This window comes from Hippocampus guttulatus, chromosome 20 (assembly GCF_054856545.1).
Source record: "Hippocampus guttulatus isolate MCC_2025c chromosome 20, RoL_Hgut_1.0, whole genome shotgun sequence".
Taxonomy (NCBI): Eukaryota; Metazoa; Chordata; class Actinopteri; order Syngnathiformes; family Syngnathidae; genus Hippocampus; species Hippocampus guttulatus.
Window position 1 is genome coordinate 6,070,188 of NC_141280.1, and position 26,219 is coordinate 6,096,406.

Genomic DNA, 26,219 nt, shown 5'->3' on the forward strand with positions numbered 1-26,219 from the left:
TGTAAGTGTTTCTTTCGAGCCAACCCGGCAGGCGGCACGCCAGCTTGGGATAAAGCCGTACGCCTGCCGGCCGCATTAATGCGTCGGATTTTCAGGTTACCACCAATGTGAGGTGACATTCAAGAGCCAATTAAAAAAAAAAAAAGTGTGTTTGCGGCAAACATTCCAAATCCATGTTTGTGTCACCGCGCTTTTTGTTCTCCATCGGCCCCCTCTCTCTCTCTCTCTCTCTCCCCCCCCCCCAAAATGGCTAAGGAAATGATTTCACGCTTTTTCAACGCCACTCACCACTGGTTTTGTCTGAGAAGTCGCCAGCCGCGACGCGTTCTTAAGCCCGTTCCGCTCACAGCTGCTCTCTCCCTCGCACGCGCGTTAATTCGGAAAATCTCATTAACATTTCAATGTCTGGGTTTTTTTTGCACTCAAAAGAGAACATGTTTGGGGTGAATTAATTCATTTCCACCTTATTCCCTTTGTCTGTCATGAGAGTAGACGATGCCCCCTGCCAGGCAAATCACCCTCCTTCTCCATCTTTTTTTTTTTTTTTTGCCGACAATGCTTTTTTTTGGGGGGGGTGGACTTCCTGGATATTAGGCAAAGATTTAATGCCAAACAAAACAGGTACCATATTTTTCGGACTATGTGTCACGGCGCAGTATACGTTGCGCCAGTCCAAAAAAAATCGTTAAGAAAAAAAAAAATTACTCGCACACAAAAGCCACCCAAATTATTTGCCAACCAACAAAAGAATTTTGACGAACACATGGAGGAAGATGCTGTAGTCATGGCAACTCATGTGTGAAGCATCGCTCGTTTCGCATGCGGCTCCTTCGCGCCCCAACAAGCCATTTTAAACTAAAAGAACCACTTTTCTGTCTACAATCATCCCCGGGAGCTAGAAATTCCTCCTACGAGCAAATCTGGCAGGACGAGGCCACATGACATGTCCCAAAATTGATCTGTCAGCCCTGTTTGTGCATGTCGATCAATACCGGCAACATTAATTACACGCCGGCGAGCTAGCGTAAACCAACGGCCGCTGTAATATGATCGCGTTTGCATTCCCCCCGCCCCCCAACATGTTACCGCTATCAATCCCGACGGTTTCTGCCATCAAGAGAAAAAAAAATTAAGTCCAACGCAGCCCAGCTGAAATCAGATGACGTTAAATCAATACGGCACACTTCTGCGGAAATAAGTGACAGTGGGACGTGAACAGGCGCCTTAATTGAAGAGATTCATTCATGTAGCAAAACAAGGGTGCAAAATCCATCAGCCAATACATACAAAATGCAAAAAAAACCCAAAAACGATTATATAGTGCCAAGCTTGGCCCGGCTCACTTGACACAGCGCGTCGCGGATTTGAATCTCGACAGTGACATTGCGGATTTCCATCTCCAGAGTTAAGTTACCCCGGTGACGAACTTCAAGCAACCTTCGATTCCGTTACCTAGTTGAGGCTCCGACTATCAACAAAGCATCAGAACGCGCTCGTGAATCCAAGCGGTCCGGAATAAGTCTTGGTTAGGAAAATCTGCGCCGGTCCTCAGAGACTGCGCGAGGCGGTGAAAACATCCCCGGGGAGCCACCGCTACTTCACATCAAGAGGAGTCTGTTAAGGTTGGTTGAGGCATCTGATAAAGGCAGAATAATAGCAGATCTCATCTGGCTTCAGCTTCCCCTTGGGACAAGCTGGAATGCAGAGGAAAAGGGACGCTTGGGTTGCCTCGCTCATGTCTGCCACCGAACCATGACATCGCGATAAATGGCCCACAGATGTGTTGCTCAGCAAGAGATCATCTTTGACTCGTTTTTCCTGGATTTGGAACTGCTGTAATTTGCCAGTCGAATCAACGTGTAAGAGGAGGCTGGTCATAGCCGTAGAGTGCTAAAAGACGGACGAGCTTCGCGCTAACCAGTCAGAGTGAACAGTAGTTGGCAGTGTTTTAGTCATGTGGTCATTATTAATTTTTGTTTGGTTGTTGCTCTTTGAAAGTTAAGAAATGTTGTGGTTAGCGCCTGAGGCAGTAACACGTCCTGTCCCTTAGCTGTGCGGGTTCTGAAAAATCACCATGAAACATGTACGATCAATAAACGGAATACTTTAGGGGCTCCTCAGTTTATAATTGACTTCCATTGACCTGTAGGTCAGGAGTAACATACAGCATTTTCCGCACTCAAAGGCGCTCCTAAAAGCGTTCCATTTCCTCAAAAGCCGACAGTGCGCCTTATAATCTGATGCGCCTTCTATATGGATCAATTTTCTGATTTCTTTGACATTTTAAATGTTCTGTATAGTGCTTTTTTTTTAAACAGCTGCAGCTGTGGTGAAAGCGCTATGTTAATAAAGCTGTATTGTATTGTATTCCTTTTAGCGTAGCTCCATCTAGTGGATGCCTAATGCAACTACGGCCACTATTATAGCATCTATTCCAAGCGCCTGATAATGCGATGCACCCTGTATATGAAAATGGTTTTAAAATAGCTTGTTCATTGAAGGCGCGCCTTTTACACCGAAGCACCTTATAGTGCGGAAAATACAGTACTCCGTAACGTACCTACGCTAACACAAGAGTAGTATAATAACATTGTTGAATTTGTACCTCTAAGACCCTCCTGCACTTGATGAACACTGGGGAGGAACACGCAGCTGGTATTATTTTAGTAACGTTTCATGATTCAAACCCCCGTACGTCAGAACTGTGAGTCAGACGTGCTAATCACTTGTCCGCTGTGCCGCCAGGGACGAAGTGGTTCCCATTTTCTTATCGAATGTCAAGTCACCGAGGTTAGACTTACTTGTGTCTACCGTCATGAGTTGTCAGTTTTCTCTTGCTGGTCGACAACAAGTGTGAGTTGTGTGCGATTCCCTGTGTCTTATTTGCTCGCAAAACTAGCTGTAATGAAAAGCGTATAATGGCGTTGCATCCTCCAGACTCCAAGTAATTACTTCACTCGGAGCGTTCTCTCGCTCGCGCACGCGTGCCGCTATTTCATTGGATTTGCAAGCGGGACTGAGAAGGGCATGCATGCCTTGCCTCTGTTTGGAATGCAGGAGTTGTCTTTGCTTTTCTTTTTTTTTTTTGTGCGGTGCCGCCCGCCCCGTGAAAGCTTATTCTCAAGGATAAAACGTACCTCGCTAACTCGCATAACCCCCGCGGCCACCGCTGCGGCAACCCCTTTTTTTTTTCTTTTTGTGCCTCCGTGAACCTCACAGGGGAAGCCGGAGCTTAGCCATGGGATGGATGGAATTCCATCAGTTACAAGCGTCGTCCTCAAAAGCGGTGACTGCAGCCTTACCTTTAGGGGAGGTTGGGGGGGGGGGCGCAATCAAGCCGATGTGACTCCATCCTTACTGATGGGCTGAAAGCCGACTCTGAATTCAAAAAGGCTCACAAGCTACTTTGAAAGTAAACGTGGCTAATGAGCAGCGAGCTGTCGACGGCTCACACAGGGAAAATTGTTTTAGTTGTGTCGCATTTAATGTTGACGCGTCCCGACAAACATGCCGAGACGAGGTTAATTGGGAGACGCGGGGGAACCTCCTGCCGAGGATTTTTGAAAGGGATGCATATTGGCTCGACTTAAATGCAAGCGAAGAATGTCCTTTGTAATGTTCATCCAGTGACGCCGAATGCAAATACCACTCAACGTACTTAAGCTCACTTTACGGTCTCAACGGTGAAAAATGGGATATTAAAAGCATATTTTTGGGGGGAGAGCTCCAGGTTTCATATTACGCCAAATCTGCTTGAGCAGGAAACCGCTGCCTAACAAATTTGCAAACTTTCAACAAAATTTACAATGTATTTGGTCAATGGGATACAACAACAAAAATAAAATACACCAATATAAAAGAAAAAAACAGGAGGCATGGAACACTTCCTAGTTGGACTCCACATTAAATGTTGTCGTTTTATTTTTTTTTAATTTTGCCCGTTATCTCCACAGATGGGACAGCAGCGATGGTGGGAGCATGAGATTCCCATGAACTGGACGATCAATAAGGGAGAGCTCATCACCCATAACCTGACGGAGCTCATCAAGCCTGAGTCCTACGAGGTGCGTCTCACCCCCATCACCCGTTTCGGCGAGGGCGACTCCACCGTGAGGATCGTCACCTACAGCGGTAAGGACTCGTTTTCGATTTGCAAAAAACACCGTAAAGTCTGTAAGATTGCGATCGATGAACTCCAGATCAGTTTTCCTGTCATGTTATTCAGCGACTCATCAAAGGTTCACTCTGGCATGAGGCGTTGCCGCGTTCATCATGCCGGGGATGCGACAGATTATGTATGATATGCAAAAGAAAGCGAGGGTGGGGGGAAGAGTGAACTCATTCATGTAATTCCAATTGCATCCAACGTCATCCGTCACCGGGAGACAGCTGGAAATCAGCTTGCTTTGCTCCTTTGCCCGTTTGAGCCAAATGAATGTTGATCAAGCGGCTCATCGCCTCCTTCCGGCGTGACCTTTATTGCCTGAGTCAGGTCGGCTTTCTTTGCGCGAGCGCTCGGCAGTGCTTGAATGTACCGCGTGAGTCAAATGTTTAGTTTGGGTCAAAGGAGCAAACGGATCAACAAGTGACTCGAGTTCGCCGTCACTCAACTTGAAGTGACATTTTTTGGGGGAGGTTTTTATGGTGAACCGGAGCGAGCTGACAAAACTCCCCAAGTCACCTTCTGAATAAATTTGAATATAACAAAAATAAAAATGAGTTTTTGAAAGAAAATGAATCAAAATTGGCTTCGTGAAAAATATGCTCTTGTGTGTTGAACTTTGACAAGAGACATCTGGGAAAAGTTGCATTTCTCTCACATATTCAAATTCATTCAGTTGCGCTTGTCCACCGTACACGGCAAATAAGAACGCGCAGATTGAGGTTTGTCGAACGCGGGTATGCGAGGACCCCGCTGCCGGAGTCATCGGCGGCGGCGGCTGAACTCAAGGAGATTGAACGCAATCAAAGAAGAATGAAGAGAATTGAGGCTAATTAGGATGGAGCAGAAGGAGAGCGAGAGAGAGAAGAGAGAGAGAGCCCAGTTCGGAGGAAACAAAGATTTCTTCTTTTATTTATAAAGTGAAGAAGAGAAGGAGGAAGAAGAAGAAGAAGAGAGCCTTTTCCTTATGTGCGAATCGCCTGCCCGACGAGAGACCGGACTAATTATCACTCAAGGGCTGCTTCTGTTCTCCCACGCATGGTGTGGCGTCACGGGCTAATGTACTGTAGGTCTGAGATGAATGCTCTGTCCTCGCTCAACTCGTCCCGCAAGACGACTGACACGGAGAAGATAGTCCGGGGATCTTCTGCTTATTGTCACACTCATAAACACTTTTTTTGGGGGTTTGTTTGTTTTTGTCATCACTGTTGCTTTAGGGAAAACCCGAGATGGAGTGAAAGATGGCGTTTGTATTCCGCTAATGTGATCCCCCATATATGCAATATACATATGTGCCATCGTCTTCATAGGCCGGCATTAAATATACATTGATTTTTTTTTTTGTTCAGAATTCACATTGCATAAATGGAACCAATATTTACATTTGGTAGACTCCCGCAAAGCTCACAGCGTGATGCTGCACGGTTTTGAACTCTGCCATTTGTACTCCGAAGCACCTTATAGCGCGTAAAATACGGTAAGAGTGTGTGTATATTTATGTATGTGTGTGTATATATACATATATATATGTTTGTTTGTTTTTTCGGAGTGTAACAGTTTGCCAAAAATTAAAGTTCATTATGTACGTTGGTTTTAACGTCACATTTTGGTTCACCTTATAAGACTGTAACTACATGACGTACAGTCCTTATCTTGGAGCGCCGTTTCGATTTGGCTTCAACATGCTCGTTGAAGGCTTTTTGGGGGCGAAAAGAGAAAGTAGTTACGGCGTCCCCAGCTGGAGTCTTGATGGATGGCTGTGTCACCGCCGCACAATGACTAACTCAGCACCTGCTCAGACGACATCCTGGAAGGAGGAGTACATATTTAAGCCGTTTGTTTACACCGGGGCGGCTGCAGCACAAGGCTACACAGCTCAGCATAATGCTCTCAGAAATACTGCAGCGGGGGTTTTGTTCAGTGAGCAGCTCTAAAGTGTGGGGCGGTGGGGGGGATCGGTCTGGGCCGATCTCACTCACGGAACCGGAATCGGCAGCATAAAGCTCCATCAAAATCCTGGCTGATCTAAACATCGAAATTGAGAATACAACAATGAAAGAAAGTGAAAACAATTTAGTGTCCGAGAACGACATCAATCCTTTTCCCGTTCTGAAGCTTGAAATGATTATTCCCTCTCGCGTTTCTGCCATCATAAAACACCTGTAAAGACGTATTAATTGTCTATTGCGATTGTTAAAATATGCTTTCTCGCAAGCTTTTGCGCGTCATGTTTGCTAACATTTGATTCACTAATTGCGCACTGGAGGACCATTGTGTGCTTGGACTCCAAGATAGAACTATTGTCTCGATGCAGTTCTGAAGTCATTGATCGAGGCCAAGATAAGACCCGAGAGTACTAAATCAACAACTAAATCATTAAAAAAAAAATGACATTATGACTATACTACAACATTAGCAACGGTTATCGATAGTCGATGGTGCTTTTTGACTTTTTTGTTTGTTTTGAGGGAAATGTGAAAACGGATTAATGGCATTTGCATTCATTTCAATGGGGGGAGATGATTAGAAATGAACACGAGTGTTTTGAGTTCCATATCTCAAGGCACCGCTGTGTACAAACACAGCGGTGTTTCAGTCAAACGCTGAGCTTTTTTGTCTCACTTTTTGGGGGGGGGATTGTCTTGCCACAGCGTGTGAAAGCATCGCAGAATATTTGCGTTGGCGAGCGTCTCCATTTCATCATCAATCATCTTGCCGAGGCTCTTAGTCTTCCATTTTAAACAGCGCATCGTGTGAAATAGTTGCATCAACAGTCCTAGTTTGTTTTCACTTGTCCGATATAGTTCCCCGCGTTAAATTGCAAATTAAAATCCTCTTTGTGGGTGTGTGAGTATGTGCAAAGTAGCAGCAAAGTAGCCTCTGGGCTCCCTCGACTTGATTTCCTCAGTGGGAGAAGACACATTGCCTGAGCAGACACATCATGCGGACCATACCAAATGGCGAGCGAGCCGCAGGTAGCAACAAGAAAAAGAACATAAATACTAAGACGTGACAACAAAACATATTGTCTGTGAGGACGCTCGTGAAAGACAGAAGGGAGGCGAAGCTGTGGGGAAAGGAGGCCTGGGGCTCCGAGTGGTCATTGAATGTTTTTTTTTTGCGGCACTAACCGCATTCAAGCACACACACTTGCGATGCTGCAGTGCTATTCATCCTGCGCAGTCTACTGTTGTTTTGGATTGGCAACATAAAAAAGAAAAAAAAATGATTAGAGCAGTTATATGGCGAGCACACGCCCACAGTTGCGGCATAAACACGCTCAATGGACACTTTATTAGGTACAGAGTGTGTATATATTTATGTATGTGTGTGTGTATATATATAGAATCTCCACGCTGTGTGCCTACATGCTTCAGGAGAACTTTTTCCTTTGTCGGGATGATTTGTTATTACTGGCTTTAATTGTTTGGATTCTAATCAATCCCCACCCATCCCTCCTTCCCCTTTAGTGGCTGGGAAGCGTCCATAAATCATGCGGCTACATAGTTTTTGTGCTTGAGCTGCTGCATCACATCTATTAGGCCGGTCAGCCATCGATCATTGGAAAATGCTCATGAATCTTCCTTGGCAGGTTAAATGCTGTTTACTCTGCTTGGAAAACACTTTTTTTTCTTTTTTTTTTAAATAAGTGCAGGAAAACTAACCGGGTGCAGTCGTCTCTACCTTTGTGACATCGGCAATGTTAACCGGGGAGTCGGGGACAAGGAAGGAGCGGATGAGGGATTTAATTTGATTAGCGGAGGCAATGGTGGTTCATTTTGACGTTTTAAGGGAAGTATGAAATGGTGTTCCAAATGGGAGTCACCTTGGACAGGAGAAGCGGCAATGCCACTAAAAGCATTTCTGAGAAAGAGAAAAATCCTATTACGGTCGTTCGGACTGGCATACAAACGTTTTTCGTTCCCCTTTGGAAAGACAGTACAATGGTATCTTGGCTTCGAAATGCCCCAACTTTCGAGGTTTGTGTTTGTGTGAAGAGTCAAAGTCTACCGAACGGTTTTCCTAAATGTCTTTCGTTTGCTTCTGTCTTCCGCAGCTCCCATCAACCCTCACCTAAGTAAGTATGAAGCCTCGCACATTATCACGTGTCTAAAGTAATCACACACTTGAAGTGATTGAGAGAGCGGAGCCACACAGAACCGCCGGGAATATTTATTTCTATTTATATGGCTTTTTTTTTCCCTCACAAGATGTATGCTCGCAAGAAACGACAAATGCATTTCCTCTCAGACGCCGCTTTAATAATCCTGAAGTAATCTCCGGTTACTTTCAAATTTAGCTTGTCGCAGACGTGTCTGACGTCATGCGCGCTCTGATCCGCTCCTGAAATGAAAATTTGATTCTCTCCCTCTTTCATCTCGAACTGTTTCAAACAATGAAGCGTATGAAACCCATGATGTAGAAATATCCGATTTAAATACTCCTGAGGCATGTTTTTATCGGCACTTTTTTAAAATGGTCTTTAAACTCAATGTTATCTACAGTTAAAAAAAACAACAACAACAACAACAATTTTTTTTTTCCACATCATAAAAGGAACTTATAGGCGTCACTTTCTGTAAGCATAAAAAGCAGGATAGCAGAGGATGGCGTTCGGTAATTTTCAACAAAAAGTAGCCTGTGCAGAAATACAGGACTTCCTGTTTCGTTGTTCTTCTTTCAAGTTTATCTCAAACTACATGCCGTGATTGTTTGCTGTAAATAATTATTTCATACACGATGGGGAAAAAAATCCCATATACCAATGAAATTAACAGACAACGAACTCCTTGGCTATGTTGTCTTTGAGACAATTAAATGCTCTGATATTATTGTGACTTATCCCGGAGGTTGTACAAATGAGCCACGATGACTTTGAATATGTTCCTTGTCTGACTTAAGTTGAGGAAAAACGCTGCGATAAACGGATGAGTGGACGGATAAATATTCTTCATCTTCCTCCATCGCTCTTCGTCCAATCCAAACACCTGCGGGAAAAAGAAAACACCGCTCCTGAAGCTTGACCTTCATTTTCAAAAACAGCGTGCCCACAAGCAGGTGCGAGAGGTTCCTGCATCCTCCCGACCTAGCGCCCGACCTCTTTCGGCTTTCCTCTTCCTCGGCGCGCCCACGCAACTCACCTGATGAGCTCGCTGCCCCCGCCGCTTCGCTGGAGGTCGTGACTCAGCAAATGGCTTTGAGCTAGGTTGTAATAAATCAATGAATATTTAGCAGCCCGGCATACTGAATGCAAAATGCTGATACTTTTTGAAGACACCACCGGGGCAACGGCGTATCCTCCGGTTGGCCGTTTAACTTTGCTTCTTTGCGAAGAGGTTCCGACTGCGCCGCCGTCTCGGTTGCACCTCGTGGGCTACTTCTTCTGCACACGCATCTCTTCATTACCCAACACGCGACTTAGCATTATCTCATGATGCACCTTCTCCGCCCCCCCCCACCCCTCCTACGCTCAGAGTATTTTCACCCAATTTCAACTTAGCACACGCGCACGCACGTTGACTGTACGTCTGTGACTCTCGTCAGGAGAGTTCCACTGCAGCTTCGAGGAGGAGCCCATCTGCTTGTTCACCCAGGACAAGAACGACGACTTTGATTGGACGCGGCACAGCGCCGCCACCCGCGACACCAAGTACACGCCCAACACGGGGCCCAGCGGCGACCGCGCCGGCTCCAAGCAGGGTGAGTTTGGCCTCCGCCGCCTCGAGCAGGTTTTTGCTGTTCGGATTGCGAAAATTGTAAACATTGAGGGCAAGTGGGAATTTTTAAATTCCAGAGTCAAAAGTGTTATTTCAACATGATTGACTGGCACGGCATCAAGAAAAAAAAGGTTAGTCATTTCTATATATGGATCAATATTCAGATTTCTTGGACATAGTATTTGAATTGATCTGTAAAGCGCTTTGTTACAGCTGCAGCGGTTGTGAAAGCGCCACATAAATAAAGCTGTATTGTATTGTAATTCCTTTAGCGTAGCTCCATCTAGTGGATACATAACAAAACCGCAGCTTCTATTCTTTCGGCCATATAATGCGGTGCGCCCTATATATTAAAACAGTTTTAAAATAGGGCATTCATTGAAGGTGCGCCTTGTACTCCAAAGCGCCTTATAGTGCAGAAAATACGCATTGCGTTAAGTAATTATACTGCAAAAAGAACATAAAAAATTGAAGGCATATTTTGGATAGAACTGAATTTTATACACTTTAAGGTGCTGGAGAATTGCGGTTCCACTGCAGCTTTTTGTGATTTTATTTGGCGAGATATAAAATTAGCATTGACGGACATGATAAAATTTTTTCTCCCTCAAACATACCTCTATTTAAAAACAACAAAAAAAAACAATTTACTCGACGCAACACAAAGCAGCTTGCACGCCTCTCTGGCCGCGGTTACCTCGGTTACCAAGCGCGGTGTTTTGCATGCGGCTCGCTCGTATCCAATAGTCGAGATGAATACAGGATAAAAACAATTGAGAATGTGCGCTGATCGGAATTCTGTGCAACTCCAGCAGCAGGGGCAGCAGCTGAAGCAGTAAATAATGCATCCGCTCTAATCACCTAATGGTCTCAAAATGTCCAGCATTTCATTACTGGCCCCCGTTCCTCTTTGAGAATAATTATCTGCGATTCAACCCGGAGAGATATTCCATTAGATTTTTGGCTGTCGGGGAGGAAGTGGGGAGTAGAGCCTGCTCGGTAGCCTCAGCTTGTTGTTGTCATGGCTGCCCGGTGATCGATAATGGCAGTAAACTCGCAAACCTTTCAGACAAAGGCTCTCATTAAAGAAGAGTAGTTGTCTTGTGTGGTTGACTGTTGTCAATGCAAATAGCCGGCGTGCGTAAAAAGTGATAAGACATCGGCTGAATGTCACACGGCACTAAAATAGAAAATGTCCGCAAGCAAAACCTGCTGGGGTGTTTTTATTTTTTATTTTTTTGTCTCTTCTGAAAAAATGATGATCAAATTCCGAATTGTTTGTTGGTTTTGCTTCAAGGTTTCTACATGTACATCGAAACATCGAGGCCGCGGAAGGAAGGCGATCAGGCGCGGCTCGTCAGTCCCTTTTTCAACATCGTCCCGAAGAACCCCTACGGCATCACCAATCCGCCAGCCTACTGCTTTGGCTTCTTTTACCACATGTATGGGAAACACATCGGTAAGAAAGACGCACAGTCATCGGTGAGCTGGAAAAGACGGATTGCGCTTCTCAGCCGTGTTCGCGGAACCTTTTGAAATTGTCTCCCGCCTTTTTTTTTTTCCAAATTCAGCCAGTTTCATGTGGGATTTGGCGGCCGTGTCTATCAGGGAGTCGAACCACCAAAATAGTTAAAGAAGCCACGCTTTGTTGAAAGCGGCCACTTTCGGCATCTCCCTGATTGGGCGATGCCACAAAACGCCAAACTGAATTTCGTGCTAACGGCACATCGTTTGTACCTTGAACAACCGTCTGGATGGTCCTCCCCTAAAGAGATTCCGAGGTGTCCCCCTTCCCAGCTTAATGTATGCAATAACACGCATCGTCGCTCCTCACACCTTAATTATCATTCCGGTCTATGTATACACAATTAATGAGGAAGCGCCACAGTGAACGTTACTCACCCCGCGCGAGACATCGCGGTGGGCTTTGAGGGCCGCGTTGATGGATGACTGCACTCGAACCTGAAGCTATCTGCCACCTGCGCATCTCGCGCGGCTCGTGCGCTCGTCTTTGTCGTGATGGAGCGGTTGTTTGTTTGCGCAATGGAAAACCGCGAGGGGAGGGGAGGGGAAGCGGGGCGGACAAGCGCCTTCTCGTCGCCATCCTCCCACGATGTAGTGGCTTTCTTTTTACGGTGTATTTTACGCAAACCAAATAAAAATGTAAAACCTCCCCCGGAGCTTAGGGCACGGACTCGTCGGGATGCAAAGTACAATGGACGGGGGGGAAAAGGAGAGACGTGATGACTGCAGCCAGTTTAAGCCAGTGAACACCTCTCATAGCGGCTTGCAGCTTTGCGGAGATTACGGGTGTAATCATGCTTTATGTGTGTCCTGTGATGGTTCGGGTGGGGAGAGGGGGGGGGGGGGTGGGATAGACAACCATCTCCCGCTTCAGGCTTCGCCGGCGCTGCCGTTGGCTCGGCCTTTGTTCACCAGTGCCAGAGCCACCAGGTGTTTTTATCAACCCTCAGGAACACTACTCCACTCCTTTTTTTTTTGCACGGATGCCGTTAAGTGTTGCCAAGTTCCAGACCACCGCCTCTGACATTTATGGGCTTCACAAACTCGAAAATGAAGTCTTGTCAGATCAGTTTGAAGCCAGGTGATGTGGAAAGCAGTCTCGGAGAGAAAGTTGGGCTGGCAACAGTGGTCAACTCGTAAAAAGGTTAACTCGTGGTAGCTTTATTTTTTTTAAAATCCCGCAGAAAAGAAAGCATTTATTCAGTGGACGGGTGGTATTTTAAATTCAAATGTCAATGAGACGTGTTGAATATCAAAATTAGAAGTTTCACGTCATGTTTTTTTTCAGGGTGGAAAAATGACCGGCGACAAAAAAAAAAAAAAAAAAGCATTTTAAGAAATGCGGTCAAGCACAGTCAAGGGAGAGGACGTTCCCGTTCCCTCACATTCACGCCGATGAACATTGATAGTTTTCAAATGAATCTAACACGGACCCCCTCCCATTTTCTACAAAGCTTTGTCCTCAATCAAGTCACAGCGTAGGTAAGCTGGAGTCTCTCCGAGCCGACTCGGTCGCAAGAGGTGGGGTACAACGTGGGCCCGATCGCCATCTCATCGAAGGCCACATAACAAATGAGCGCCTTCGGTGAATCTCTCACGTAAGCTTTTGTGCAATCAAAATCATTCCAAAACGCAGAATACGCAAGGTGCACAGACGACGAACCCACGAGGCAACACCATCGTGACTGAACCCAACCGCCGGGCTGACGTCTGCGCTCCTCCTCGCTCTCGATAAGACGCTGGCAGCAAGCATTTGGCAGCATTTAGCTGGCTATTCTGGAGAGACCCGAGCGGCATCGCTGCCACAACCTCCCCACCCAACCCTCCAACCCTGCTTCGCTTCCCCCAACCTTCTGCTCCACATACAACCCACTTGGCTGACTCCACCGCTTAATTCCTCACCCAGCTCCCTTCTACTTCCACAGGCATCAAGAATAAAAAAAATTTTTTGACTCAAATTGTAGTTAGTGTGATAGAATATTTCCAAAAATACTTCTGAGCTAAAGTAGCGGCCTTTCGGGAATCCCATTCTGACACTTTAGTCAAAATCAGACTAAGACAACTCCTCCAAGGTCAAAAGATGCAGGTTAATGTACATGTGGCCTTTTTTTCCCGATCTTCAAATGTTTTGGCGCTTTGACGATGCTCCGGCAGTTGATCCGGTCACATGTTGCCGTGGATGTTGGGAATTTTTTTTTTTTTTGGGTCCAGCTGACGTTAGGAGGAAGGACAAGTGCAAGTATGGAGATTGAGGGTCCAGAGTAAACATCTGGAGAGAGATGAGGAGGAGCTCGAGGAAGAGAGAAGGCAGCGAGATGAGAGTTCCTTTGGGCCCCCTGCCGAAGATGAGTCGGCCGTGACATTTCCAATTTGCTCAAATTGATCACCGGCCAGATTCTCGCTCGCCTGCCTGCCCCGCTCGTCTGTGGCAAAGCGCCCGTGCCCGGACTGCGGTGCTTTATGATGAATGGGCTAAAAGTCAAGGACGTGAAGCCCAGCTCCGATCTTCTGCGGCCAAGCTCCATTTAGTACTCCGATTCTCAGGTCGGAAGAGAGGTTCGCCTCTAAACCCGGCACCGGAGCGTTGCGATCACTCCAACCCGGCACGTGAAATCTGCTTCAAAGGCTGTGCGCTGGCTTCAATTATCGGCATCAGTGAAAGACCATCTATAAAGGACCCCACATTATGACTGATCTTTAGCAAGGAGGACCGAGACCAAGCCGGACCATCTGGGAAAAGCTTCGGAGAACAGATGAAACCCAAATCAAGCTTTCTGGGAATGCACGGCGGCGTTTATTTCTTTCTTTCTTGTGCCACGTTGGCCGCCGGGCATCTGATTGCTCGGCATCCGTAACCTCGAAACCGCTTACACCCAGACTGTCATAAATCGAAGCCCCTCCGTACTATGTAGCCGTGTTGCGATCCCATTTTTGAGAAGCTCTTTCGGGGTCGTGTGGTTGACTCAATTTGTGACTTGGCAGCGCTGCGGGTCGCAACACTGCTGATGAGAGGCGAGTCAGGAAGGCTCCAAAAGAAACTCCTCCGTCGTTAGCTGGCGGGCGGCTTACCTGAGAATGAGGGTCACGCTTCATTTAACCGGCTGCACATCAAAGTCGGCCCGTGGTGCCCGCGCTTGATGGGATTAAGCCGGTGGCAGAGCGCGGAGCGGAGGTCTGACCTCACCGCCAGCCAAGAAGGGAAGCCTTCTGTTAGCAAGGACGCTGGATCATTGCGCATTTTCGGGATCTGTTCCTCGCTCGGGACTGCAGTAAGCAAGGCGCAGAGTGAAAAAGGGTGAAAGTCGGCGTGCAAGGGAGGTCAAAACGGCAGGTCGCGTTGTGCGCATGAGCTCAACTCCCGCTGGGAAGATCACTGCGGTGAAAGAGCGTACAGTCGAACTTTCTCATGTTCCGCCGTCTTACCGCTTACTTCTCCGAGACAAAAAAGAGAACTAGCGCAATCCGTGTGGGGTGATGCCGTTGCACTTCAGTGTCGTCATTGCCAGTTTCAGATCAAAGCGCAGTGCCAGACGAGAGGTTTCACTAACGCGAAGACGGCGGGTTCAGGCGGTGTCTTCGCAAAAGAATCTCAGCGTTGTTGATTTTATTTTATTTTTTTAATTATCCTGGTCTGATTCACATGAATCTGTCCCAATAAATACACATCCACTATTTACGTTGAGCTTTTGCTGACGTGTTATGACAAAAGTCGTAAAGTGTTAGATTGTGTCAAACGCGTTAGGTTGTAATGCATGACATCTCAAAGAAGAAATTTGTTGTGAAGCCAGGGACGGCGGCATCCGAAAAACAAAGTCGAGTAAGTGAGCAACTCACCATGAAGAGTCGTTTGTGCGACATATGCGCCCTTATCACTTCCAGTGTGGTTTTTAAAAAAAAAAAAACATATATAGGGCACACCGCATTATAAGGCACATTGAATAGAAGCTACAATAGTGGCTGCAGTTGCGTTATGCATCCACTGGATGGAGCTGTGCTAAAGCAAAAACAGTGCAATACAATACAGATTCATTTGTATTGCGCTTTCACAACCGCTACAGCTGTAACGAAGCACTTTATGGAACATTTAAAATACTCCGTCCAAGAAATCAGCATATTGATCCTATTATGTAAGGCGCATCGGATTATAAGGCGCACCGTCGGCTTTTGAGAAAATGGAATGCGTGGGGCAAATACTGTATTTTAGTTGGGGAGGCATCCATTATTATCGGGTTAGTGACAAAGCCCTTCATGCAACGATCGATAAAATCATTGCAAATAAAGTTGAAAGGGTTTACAGTGCTACTTAATGGCTAGCCAAGTAACGAGCAGTATGAAGTCAGGAGGTCTCAGTCAATTGGAGATTTCAGACGGGGGCCATGTGTTAAGCTGTGCAAGAAAAGTTTTGTGTTCCCCCCCCCCCAACTCTTTTTAAATACTACTTTTAACGTTGTGATAATTTCATGAGGTGTCAAATAATTAATGTGAGCTCCGAGAGCCCCGACTTAAAAATGTATCACCTGGCAGGACTTGAGTCTGACCTTCTCGACGAGGCTTTGGATATCGGTTGAAGCGGCGGAATGAATTGAAAATGCGCGACAGAGGGGAGACTATCTGAGCAAAATGAAAAATGCGTGAAAGGGCCCGAAAAGGTCTGATAGGTCGGTAAGCTCTGCTGGAGAATGTTACAGTGCCGTTAACGAGCCCATAAGCCATATCATTGTCTAGTCTGGATGAAAGTTGAAATAGTTGTCGTCCGTGTGATGGAAATCTCCTGATAACTACTGTGACAAATGTGAGAAATTCTTCGGCTTGCCTTGTTCTTACCCTTTTTTGTCACACATTTTACGAGGAAAAGAGTTTACGTCATTTTATCCTGCCGCTTCTCGGAATTGTCATCGCTCGGCCCCGAATTTTTGGTGCTGAGTGACATTGTTTGTGACAAACACTTTTTTTTTCGACCCCCCCCCCCCCCCTTCCCTCCCAGGGATGCTAAATGCCTTAGTGAAGCAAAAGGGCCTGGTCAGCTCTGATGTGCCAGTGTGGTCGCTAACCGGCAACCAAGGGGAGCGCTGGAAGCAGGCCAAAGTCAGCATCCATCCGACCGCGTCGTTTCAGGTAAGAACTCTGGTTTCATTAAATATGTTTTACACACCCAGTTAGCACAGTGAATCGACCATATCGTCATAAAAGTTGAATATTATTTTAATGTCTTAACTTCATTTGTGAAGAAATGCCACATGAACCACATGAAAGACTATCTTCTCCTAATGACCCAGGCTAAACTTAGCTCCTCCCCAACATGCAAAGGTGCAGGTGAGATGTATCACCTCATCAGACTTCCTCGACAACAATCACGACTTTCATAGAAATCGGGGCATCAAAAGAGCACGCGCCGGGCATGACTTGTGAGCGGACTGACACAAATGCGCATACGTTTTCAGTTGCGCGCTCTCATTTTTCCAGGTGGTACTCGAGGGAATCCGAGGACCGGGTATCGAGGGAGACATCGCCATCGATGATGTCACGTTGGAGGAAGGGGAGTGTCGAGACCCGCCGCCCAGTTGAGTAGCGCTGCCATGTTTGACGCCCTCCGTACAAATACGAATCACCGACATTTGCCGGACTTTATCCGGCGTCTACGTAGGGGGAAGAAAATGAGCCGGTCGCTGAAGCAACGGTGTTGTAATCAAACGAAGGAAGGGACGGTAATTGGGCAGTGTGAACACATGGAGGTTTAAAAAAAAGAAATAAATACAGAAGTAGGGCACAGAAAATGGCCGAAAATTGAAGAGGTAATCTGGGGCAGGCAGAAGTGACGCCGCTACTTTGATTGAATCTTGCTTCTTTATGCTCCAAGGAGCTTTTTCTCCAGAAACATCTCCACCTCTCGTGTCGTTAACAATTCATGGAAAAATGAGAGTCCTCGTCTCTTTTCATCATTGTGGGAGAAATCAGTTTGCAATTTTGAGTCGACGTGACGTATTTATTTTATGATCTGTCATGATTGAATATTTTTTATTTTTTATTTTTAAAATGAATTCACTCCGGGGGCTGCCGGGAGTGGTCGTCGGCCCTCGGGGACGCGTGGGCGACGACGCCATGAATTATAAAATTCAATCTGCCGTTGATGAATCTTACATGACTCGATGTGAGGTCGAGGAGCAGAACGTTTGAGGAATATGTAATGTGGTCGGAGGGATCGTGACTTGTGGCTGATGCTGTTCATGAAAAACAGTCCAACGCGACCTCATCCTGCCCAAAGGCGAACGTCGCTCCATCGATGCCACCTGTGCGCCAAATGCAAAACTCGATTCGAAGTGCGACGTTCGAAGCGCCGCTTTTGTTTCGCTTGCAAGGTTGTCCGTCCGTCAAAACCGCACCTTTTTTTTTTTTCCTTCCAGACCTCAGTGCCATCGCTCAGTCCACTTCCCTGCATATATGGCTGCTGTGCGTCACCGTGGTGATGACCCTCCTGGAGGGCCAAAGGTGACCCTTCCGGTCGTAGTCTCAAGAGGCTTACCTTCAGACCTGCCGTCTGTGAGCTGTACCCTCGGCATCCCGTCACCAAAGATTCACGCATCCCGAAAGCGACGACGGTGCCCCCCCCCCCCTGCCCCCCCTCCTCCTCCTCCCCTCTAAGCCCTAGTGGACCGTATACCTGTTCGGGGCAGAAACGAAGACATTAAACTGTGATTTTTTTTTTTTTTAAATGGAAGAAAAAGTAATAATAGAGATGTGCTCATTTTTTTGAAATGCGGCACTCCTTGGTGCGGGACTCTAGACGAGCACAAAGGGTTCACTTTGGCGGTGCATCGAAGGAGGGGCAGTTTGTAAAGCACAAGAACAATTTCGTGAAGTTATATGAATTTAAAAAATAAATATATATATATATATATATATATATATAAATAGATATATCTTTGCAAGGCAGCAGAATATAAATGCTGCTGACATTTTGGAAGAGGAAATTGAATCAGAACTTTCTCTGTGTATCTTTATCTTCATTTCCCCTTGCACCAGATGCCAGTTGCTTGGTTTTTTTTTGTTTTGTTTTTTGGGGGGGGGGTTTCCCCACCGGCCTCGTTTTTGTTTTTTTTTTTGTTTGTTTGTTTGTTCTTTTTATCTGCTTGGTGCTGTTCTGAAGAAAATCAAGACCTATGGCAACGTTTTGCTCTGTCTGCTTTAAGACCCCCCGCCCCCTCCCGCTGCCCCCCATCCCCTGACTCCCATCCCCCATGGCTGCCTATGTACTTTTTACACTGTGCCCACGAGTCCAAGTGGCCAACCGATGGTACGATGGCAAAACAAAAAAAAAAATCGCTGAAATGACAGCAAGGGCGGAGGGCGAAAAAAAAAAGAAAAGGTCGAGAAGTCCAGGACATGATTGATTACGGGGCGACGCTTCGATGAACGAGGCCTGACACAGTCGAGCTGGTCCGCCGGAGACAAAGAAGAAGCCACTTTTCTTTCTGCCATGAAACGAAGTGCCTTCACAATTACAATGCGGAATCGCAAGCCCGGCTGTCGCGCAACATCGGACACACACGTCCATTCTTCATCTGATGGGCTATTTTCTACATGTGTCTCTTTTTGCCCCCCCCCCCCCCACACAACCCCCACCCCTCCCCCACACAAGTGCTGACGGGGTATATTGAGTCTTGTAGGCCAAGGACCATTTGCTCGACCGCAGGCTTGGAAACTAAACAAGAAAATGTCGGCTCTGGATATTTTTCCATGGATAAAAGACACTTGTTGGCTTGACTACCCAACCGAGGGTAGCTCTTTTTTTTTTTTCTTTTTAAAATCATCAAAAACAAGAGGAACTTTGGACGAAGCGCTCGGTTCCGCCGCCATTTCTACGACAACACTACCAAGAACACAAACAGATCCGAATCCTAAGGAGAATAATGATGATGAGAATAATAATGTTGATAATAGTCCTGATATTTTATTACTCCAGCGAGAATGTTTCTCCGCTTTTACACAAACTGTGAAGATATTTGACTGTGGACGATCTACCTGAGACCATAACCTTAACCAGCGGGTTTTTTTAAGAAATGTATTGTACAAACAAAACAAAACAACACCAACAACAAAAAACGGAACAAAAACAACAACAAAGAAAATGAGAACATTTCCTGTTCATCGTTGTTTATGACAAATGCTTTGAGGACTTGTCTTGCCCCCACCTCCCGCCCCCTCTCCCCGACCCCCTTTCTATTCTTTCGGCTCCCATGCATTTAGGAAATATCCAAACGGATGGAAGCGTTTGGGATGATGCCAATCGTGTACGTTGTATGATTTGTAAATGTTAAAAAAAATCTCTTTGGGAGAGGTTGACGATCAGTGTTTTATGTTGGCATCAGGGAAGCACAACATTTGAGCTCAAACAAAATGCATTTTAACGTTTTTTTTTGTTTGTTTGTTTTGGGGTTTTTTTAGTTCATAGATTGTTCAGCTTCAGCCTAACCTAAATTTATTTAGCTTCTCCCAAAAGGGGACACAGCAGGTCCTCGGTTGACACTGGCGGTCCCAAATTTGTCGATTAAGCCACGCTAACGGAGCATTTGAGTCATAATTAAAGCAAATACAGTATTTGCATGGAAAACACTTCTTGGTCATCAATATAAACCCAATTAAATTAATAAGACAAAGTGCGACAGCAGCTAGGTAAAATGTGTGCCCGCTTTGTCACCTCAAAATTACGTCAACATCATCGTAAGCCGAGAACCCCCTCGACTTAGTTTCCTGACGCCAGTTTGTCCGTTTTGTCTTGGGAGATCTGCAACTCCAAATTTTGTTCAGGTTCCCAATAAATCTTTGCTCCAGAAGCTGAAATGTCTTCAGGGCGGCAGCAAATGTAGCCCAGCGGAAGCCGGAATTTGCTGATTCATGGCGCACCGAGAACCTGATATGATGATAAATATCCTGAGCAAAACAGAGCACAATGATGGGCTTCCTGCTGTTATTATTTAAAACAATTCATCCTTGTGTTTATGCTCCCACAAGGCACTGCTCATAATGAATGTAGGCAGTGCCTTTGTGGGGTCGGGGGCGGGTGAGACATTTTGTTTGCTTCTTTATGGTGAGAAACTTTCCACATCCAGAAGTCGGTCTAACTTTTGAGGCGGTAGCTCCTTGCTATCATCCGTCGCTTTTTATACAACGTCGCGGCTCATGAAAAGTAACAGCGTTTGGTTTAGGGATGGCCCGCAGCCCTGTATCCCTCTGGAATAGCTCCGCCCCCTCCGCTGAGCAACAGCTGAATCCCAGCTCCACATTCGGAACCAAAACAAAAGCAATCTGTCGTTGGCTGACCAGAGTTGAGAAGCATTGAAGTGATACAGTATGTTCACAAATGGGACTTTTGACACTCAGGCAGCAAGTGCAAGAAACCATTTTTGTTTCTCATGTACCGTTACGGCCCCCGAATCCTCCACTCTGAATATAAGCCTGCATTTTTGTACATGCACACATTCCCGCAGGGTTAATGCATACACATCCAGAGGATTTACCGGTTTGGAAAAATGTAAACATTGAGATTTGATGGCTCCACTGTGGTTGATGGAGAGACTTCTGTGTGGCTGAAAGGCTGTGAAATGTTCATCGACAAATGAGGGAAAACGAGTGCAAAGTGGAGCGTTCAACGTCAGTAAGGTTTTGCCATTTATGTCAAATGCTCATATTTTTTTCCCCTCCTCAAATATCGGCGTACCATGCTTTGCGTAAGCCTGAGGCATTTCATCCAGTATGTGTTGCTTCGCTGACAAAGCAACGCTCGTATGACATAAAAACAAAACAAAAAAAAAAACGAGACAGTCGTTCATGCGTCTTTAGTATCCGCACCAACACTGACTGTTCTCGAGTTGTTTTGGGTCAGGTGGGTGCGCCCCGTCGAGATATAAAGTGGAAATTGCTTTTTTTTTTTGTTTGTTTGTTTGTGGCCCTGCAGAAAAAAAGCATGACACTAATTGATTTTGTGTTGCACGGTTGCCATCTGCTTGGTGGGCGGAGGGGATGCGCTCCTGCAGACAGGAATAGCGCTTTCTTCACCAAGGCGCTCCATTTGCCACGCTCCGTCCGCTACCTTGGCGCCAGATAAATTGGACGAGTTAATTAAATATTAGGGCTATTGACGATGAAGGGAAGGAATAAGGACGCGTTGCCATCTAACACACTTGGGGTTCGGCTTTGATGAAGTCATAATACATTTGTTAGGAGAGCTACTTGCTGCTCACTGAATCATGATAATATCCCGGAAGGGAAGGAAATCGGTCTGTTTGTGAATGCAGACTAAATCCAAAAGCAACGAAGGGGCCGACGAGCGATCTTTCAAATTTGACACCATGCCGAGCCCACTTCAAAACTTCTCAATTTAGCGTCATCCCTGATCCGAGGGAGTCTCAAGTGAGCGAGCAGTGCCAACATTTCCCTCGTCTCCTTATCAATCTCGAAAAGGGCTGAGCCACATTGTGCCATTCATCAAGCTGCTTTTTTTTCCCCAGCCCCTCGGTGTATAACCATCCACTAATTATCACCCGCGCACCAAACCCCGATCCACTCAACTGTCATTCTTCTCTGTTTTGTGCTCAGTATTTATGCGACAATCGGGCTCCCCCCGCCGCGGTCCTTTGGATTTATCACCCGTTTTTAGTGCCATACCTGCAACTAATGAGAAAAATAATAAAAAACAAACAAACAAATGTTTGATATGTTATGTGGAACCCATTTGTTATAGCTAAGATGTTTCTTTTATGACTAAAAGTGCATTTACAAAAATTTTTTGGGGTGCTTCACAATGGCAGGACAAAAGAAGGTTGAATCATGGCTTTTCGAAATCAATGCTAAAAATGGTTTGAAATGATGGACATTTGTGTTTTTTCACAATTTTAACCAGTTCCAAGGTTTCTTTGCATTTCAAAATCAAGCAAGTCAAGTCCAGATTTAATTTCAAGCAAGGCAGAAGTCATGCAATCTTGCCTAGTCACAACCTACTGCTACAAATTCATAAACAGTTTCTAAATGGTGCTAAACTGATCTCCTTGTAGTCTATTACTTTATTGCCTTCTCGGTTAAATTAACACGTCATGTTAATTATAACATGGTTATTATAACCAACAGAAAGTCTAGTTCATGTTTTACCAGTTACAGGAGAGCAAAAGGTTGTTTAGGGTAGCCCTGGGGTCGTGACCCGCGGCTCCAAGGCCGCATGCGGCTCTTTAGTGCCGTCCTAGTGGCTCCCTGGAGCTTTTTCTAAATGTTTGAGAATGGAAAAAGATGGGTGAGGGAAATATATATTTTTTTGGTTTTAATATGGTTTCTGTAGAAGTAAAAACATTACACAAACATTCTTAGCGTTTTCCAATGCTGTAAAATGTGTAGAATAAATATTGCATTTCAACATTTCTGTCAACGAAGATTTGCGTCATAGCCTGCGACACACGTTTCTAACAACAGGGCGGGATGCCAAGCAGGTGGCTCTTGCAAAAAAAAAACAACAACAAAAATGGCGTTTCATGGACAATTCACCGAGGGTACTGGCAAAGAATGGGAATCTGGAGGGCCTAGCGAAGCATTTTAAAACGGTACATGTGAGATATAATAGTTAACACGCTGCAAAAGTGCGTCCCGTGCCTCCGCCTCAGGTCTCGACGAAGGTAAGTTGGTCTCGATTACATGTCGTGCCCTTGTGGGCACACTCTTAGCAGGCACATCCCGCAACCTTACTGTGACCTGTTATCTTGTCTTTGAAGGGGTTGCTGAAAATATGGTGCAACATTTACTTTCAGAGGGAAAAAAAAAGGGACCGAAGACAAGAAAACAGAGCGAAGGGACCAAAGGCAGGTGAGATGATTCAGAAGCGACATGGAATTAGCAATGTTTATCCTCGATGTCCATTCTTTTTTGATTTTTAACTCATTGTACACAACAAAAATTCAAAATTGAAACTGGCATTTAGTATTCTAACAAGACTCCCATTTTGAACAGGTTTGGCCAGCAACGTTGAAATTAGCACTACTGTGTTGTTCAAGCCAAGTGTGCATTCTGTGACTCTCACGGCGACAGACTTTCACCATTATCTGTTTTTAGAAATCGCCATGTTTGTTCAGCAACTGAAGTGGGTAAGGGATTAGTGAAGCGGGGCTACATACAAATATTTGCTAGCGGTTTTAATAACCCGGCAAACTCCCCCTTGAAGTCTTCCTCAAGCCATTCTCGATGGGACATCACAGAGTATCCTCACGTTATGCTAAATCATTTTGGGCTCTGTGGGTGCTGGATCGCCTGAGCGTGGATTGCGAAGCGGGGCGGTGGTAGTTCTTGATGATCGACCGGCGGCTGTCGCAACCCCACCCCGAACCCGGTTAACGAGCGCCTCTGCCCCCATGAATGTTAATGAGCTCCTCCCAGCAAGCTTGATCCAATCTCGCAGCATCTTTTAGTCGACAAAAAGGTGACATCCATCATCGCGCATCTGGCTCCGAGGGGGAAGGGCGAAGCATTTCTCATCCGCTTGAGTGAGCGCTCGATTACGCTCACTTCTCGTGCTCACGAATTTCCGCATGCATTATATCATAACCGCTCATGCTTATACATCAATATCATATGTTTGTTCCTTCTTCCCCATTTGCATCAACAACCCAATGGCAGCCTACCTAAAAGAAGCAACCTCCTAAGAGTGTTGCACTACTGTTGTTGTTGTTGTTGCACTAAATCTATATCTCCACAATCCTCCCGATGCCGAGGACGTTCTCCGCCGCATATCTGGAGAAGCTCCTCAAAACACGGCTCACCCCCAGTCCGTCACGTCGCAGCTTCCGGAGGAAGTCGAGACTTCGATGAGCCTTCTTCAACAGATAGCAAATGTCCTTGAAAAGTGGCGCCAAGGTATTTGAGCGCCGAGGATTAAGCACCTTCCCATGTGTGTGTGTGTGTGTGGCATTAACTTTGTACGTTGGCGCAAGTTGACAGGACAGGAAGTCGTACATTCGGGTGAAGAACGACAAAATGAAGAAAATACTGTCCTGTAAACAATTTCATACAGCATTAAAAATGTCGAAACACCGATGACACGTTTAAAAGTGTTTCTTGGACCTTGCTGCAGAACTCACAGACTTTTTTTTTTTTTTTTTACCTCAAGGTGCTTTCATTCCTGAGGCCACTTCCCACCAGAACTTCCATAAGGTGCGTTGTTAACATATTTCTTTTTTTAATTTTTTTTTTAAGTTGAGGAATGTGTGGTATTGCATTTTTTATTCTAGCCCCCCTTGCCCCGAGGAAAGCTTGAGATTGTTATTGTTTTGTGTGAGACGGCTGCGTTTGTCAACATTTTTCCAGTTAGCCCCGGGGCCAATCCCTGAGGCTACTTGAACGAGAGAAAACCCAGCAGGATGCGCTTGCGCCTGTTTAGTGACTCCCGTCACTCCTTGTGCTCGAGTTGGAACAAAGCGATATTAATTAAAGCCCATTTAAATTTGTCATATTTAAACTTTTGGCAAGATTTGAATATAGCTCCTCGATCCGTAAAGCTAAGTAAGGTAAGTCACACAAAAGGCAGTGGCAAAAAAAAAAAAAAAATGGAAGCGTTATGTGTTTTCTCTCAAGCATTTGTGTTGGATAAAATTATGCAGGTGTAACAATTTGTTTTGTCCGGTGGGTGTTTTCTGGGAATTGATACATATGCAGTATGTAAGCCCCCCCCACCCCCCTCCTTTCACAAATAGTGTAATCCTCTTGTGTTGATCTTTTGTTCGTAATCGAGCCATAAATGCCACATTAGCGCATTTGTTCCATTATATCGCAATAGCTGCTTGAAAAAGTGGAGCACATTTATCAAACGGGGGGGTGTGTAACAAAAAAAAAAAAACAGAAGCATTGCGTGCAGAATCCAAACATTGTTGCCGCTTAAAGAGATTTCACAGTGTTCCTGTAAACTTTGCTAGTGTGGCCTTTTTAGATGCGTTTGTTTTATCACGCGTGACCCACCTCCTTTATGTGCGGATAATAAGGACCCCCCACCCCTGCACGCACACACACACACACACACACACACACACCGCCACTATAAAAAATTCAGATTGTTGCCACGTCTGATAACCTTTAGTAGCTTGTGGCCTTTTAAAAGTCCCCGGCGCGCTGAATCACATCGGCTCCCGGCCCCATTTGTCCACCCTCTTATCGTCATCCTCCTCCAAAGCCCCTCATTTCTCCGTTTCAGGCATTGCGAGGTTGACCTCAAGCGCCACATTAGAATGCACACCTGGCGTCTGACCAGCCGAACAATGCCATTTTACATTACGCTCTTATTCCCTTTCCTCTTTGCCGCGGCGCTGTGTTTACAGGGGGGTGGCGGTGCTCCCCGCCCCCCGCCGATGGATGGTGAAATGTCACAGAATTCTAATGGGCTGCTAATGTTTCTGCAATGAGGAGCTATGTAGGTTTGGGAGGGGGGGAGGGAGGGGGGGGGCATCCGTCAATCGGCATCTCTTCAGCTCTGCCAGCTTTTTCAAAACGTGACATGTTGCATTAGCGTTGCCCAACGTTTGATCAATGGAATAAACTAAATAGGGGCCTGTCTCGCAGCCATCAACACCTGCGGCTAATGTGACTTTGGCTAATGTGATTGAATGACATCACGGTGGGGAAATGCAAAATCCCGAACAAATTACGTGACGTCAGCTCGCCTCGAGAGGAGCGTAGCATGCGACAATAGTATATTGTTGCAGACACGGTGGCGATGTGTACAACAGTTGGGTTATCTTTGACTAATTCGGCTAAACATCATGGCTAGCTTACTCGTAGACAACTAGCGTCAC

The 26,219-nt window shown here is 45.8% G+C and overlaps 1 protein-coding gene across 2 annotated transcripts in view; it reads left to right on the plus strand.

Annotated features, from left to right (window-relative positions):
* The window catches only part of LOC147187737 (MAM domain-containing glycosylphosphatidylinositol anchor protein 2-like), a 95,188-nt gene extending 73,082 nt beyond the window's left edge, over positions 1 to 22,106 (plus strand). For both annotated transcript variants that reach the window (XM_086100530.1, XM_086100531.1), the window contains exons 12-18: positions 3,954 to 4,131; positions 8,220 to 8,240; positions 9,707 to 9,862; positions 11,177 to 11,338; positions 16,388 to 16,518; positions 16,867 to 16,963; positions 17,805 to 22,106. In XM_086100530.1, the coding sequence (XP_085956656.1) occupies positions 3,954 to 4,131; positions 8,220 to 8,240; positions 9,707 to 9,862; positions 11,177 to 11,338; positions 16,388 to 16,518; positions 16,867 to 16,963; positions 17,805 to 17,893 (834 nt within the window). In that variant the 3' untranslated portion in view covers positions 17,894 to 22,106. The remainder of the gene's footprint in view (positions 1 to 3,953; positions 4,132 to 8,219; positions 8,241 to 9,706; positions 9,863 to 11,176; positions 11,339 to 16,387; positions 16,519 to 16,866; positions 16,964 to 17,804) is intronic.
* The last annotated feature ends 4,113 nt before the right edge of the window (positions 22,107 to 26,219 follow it).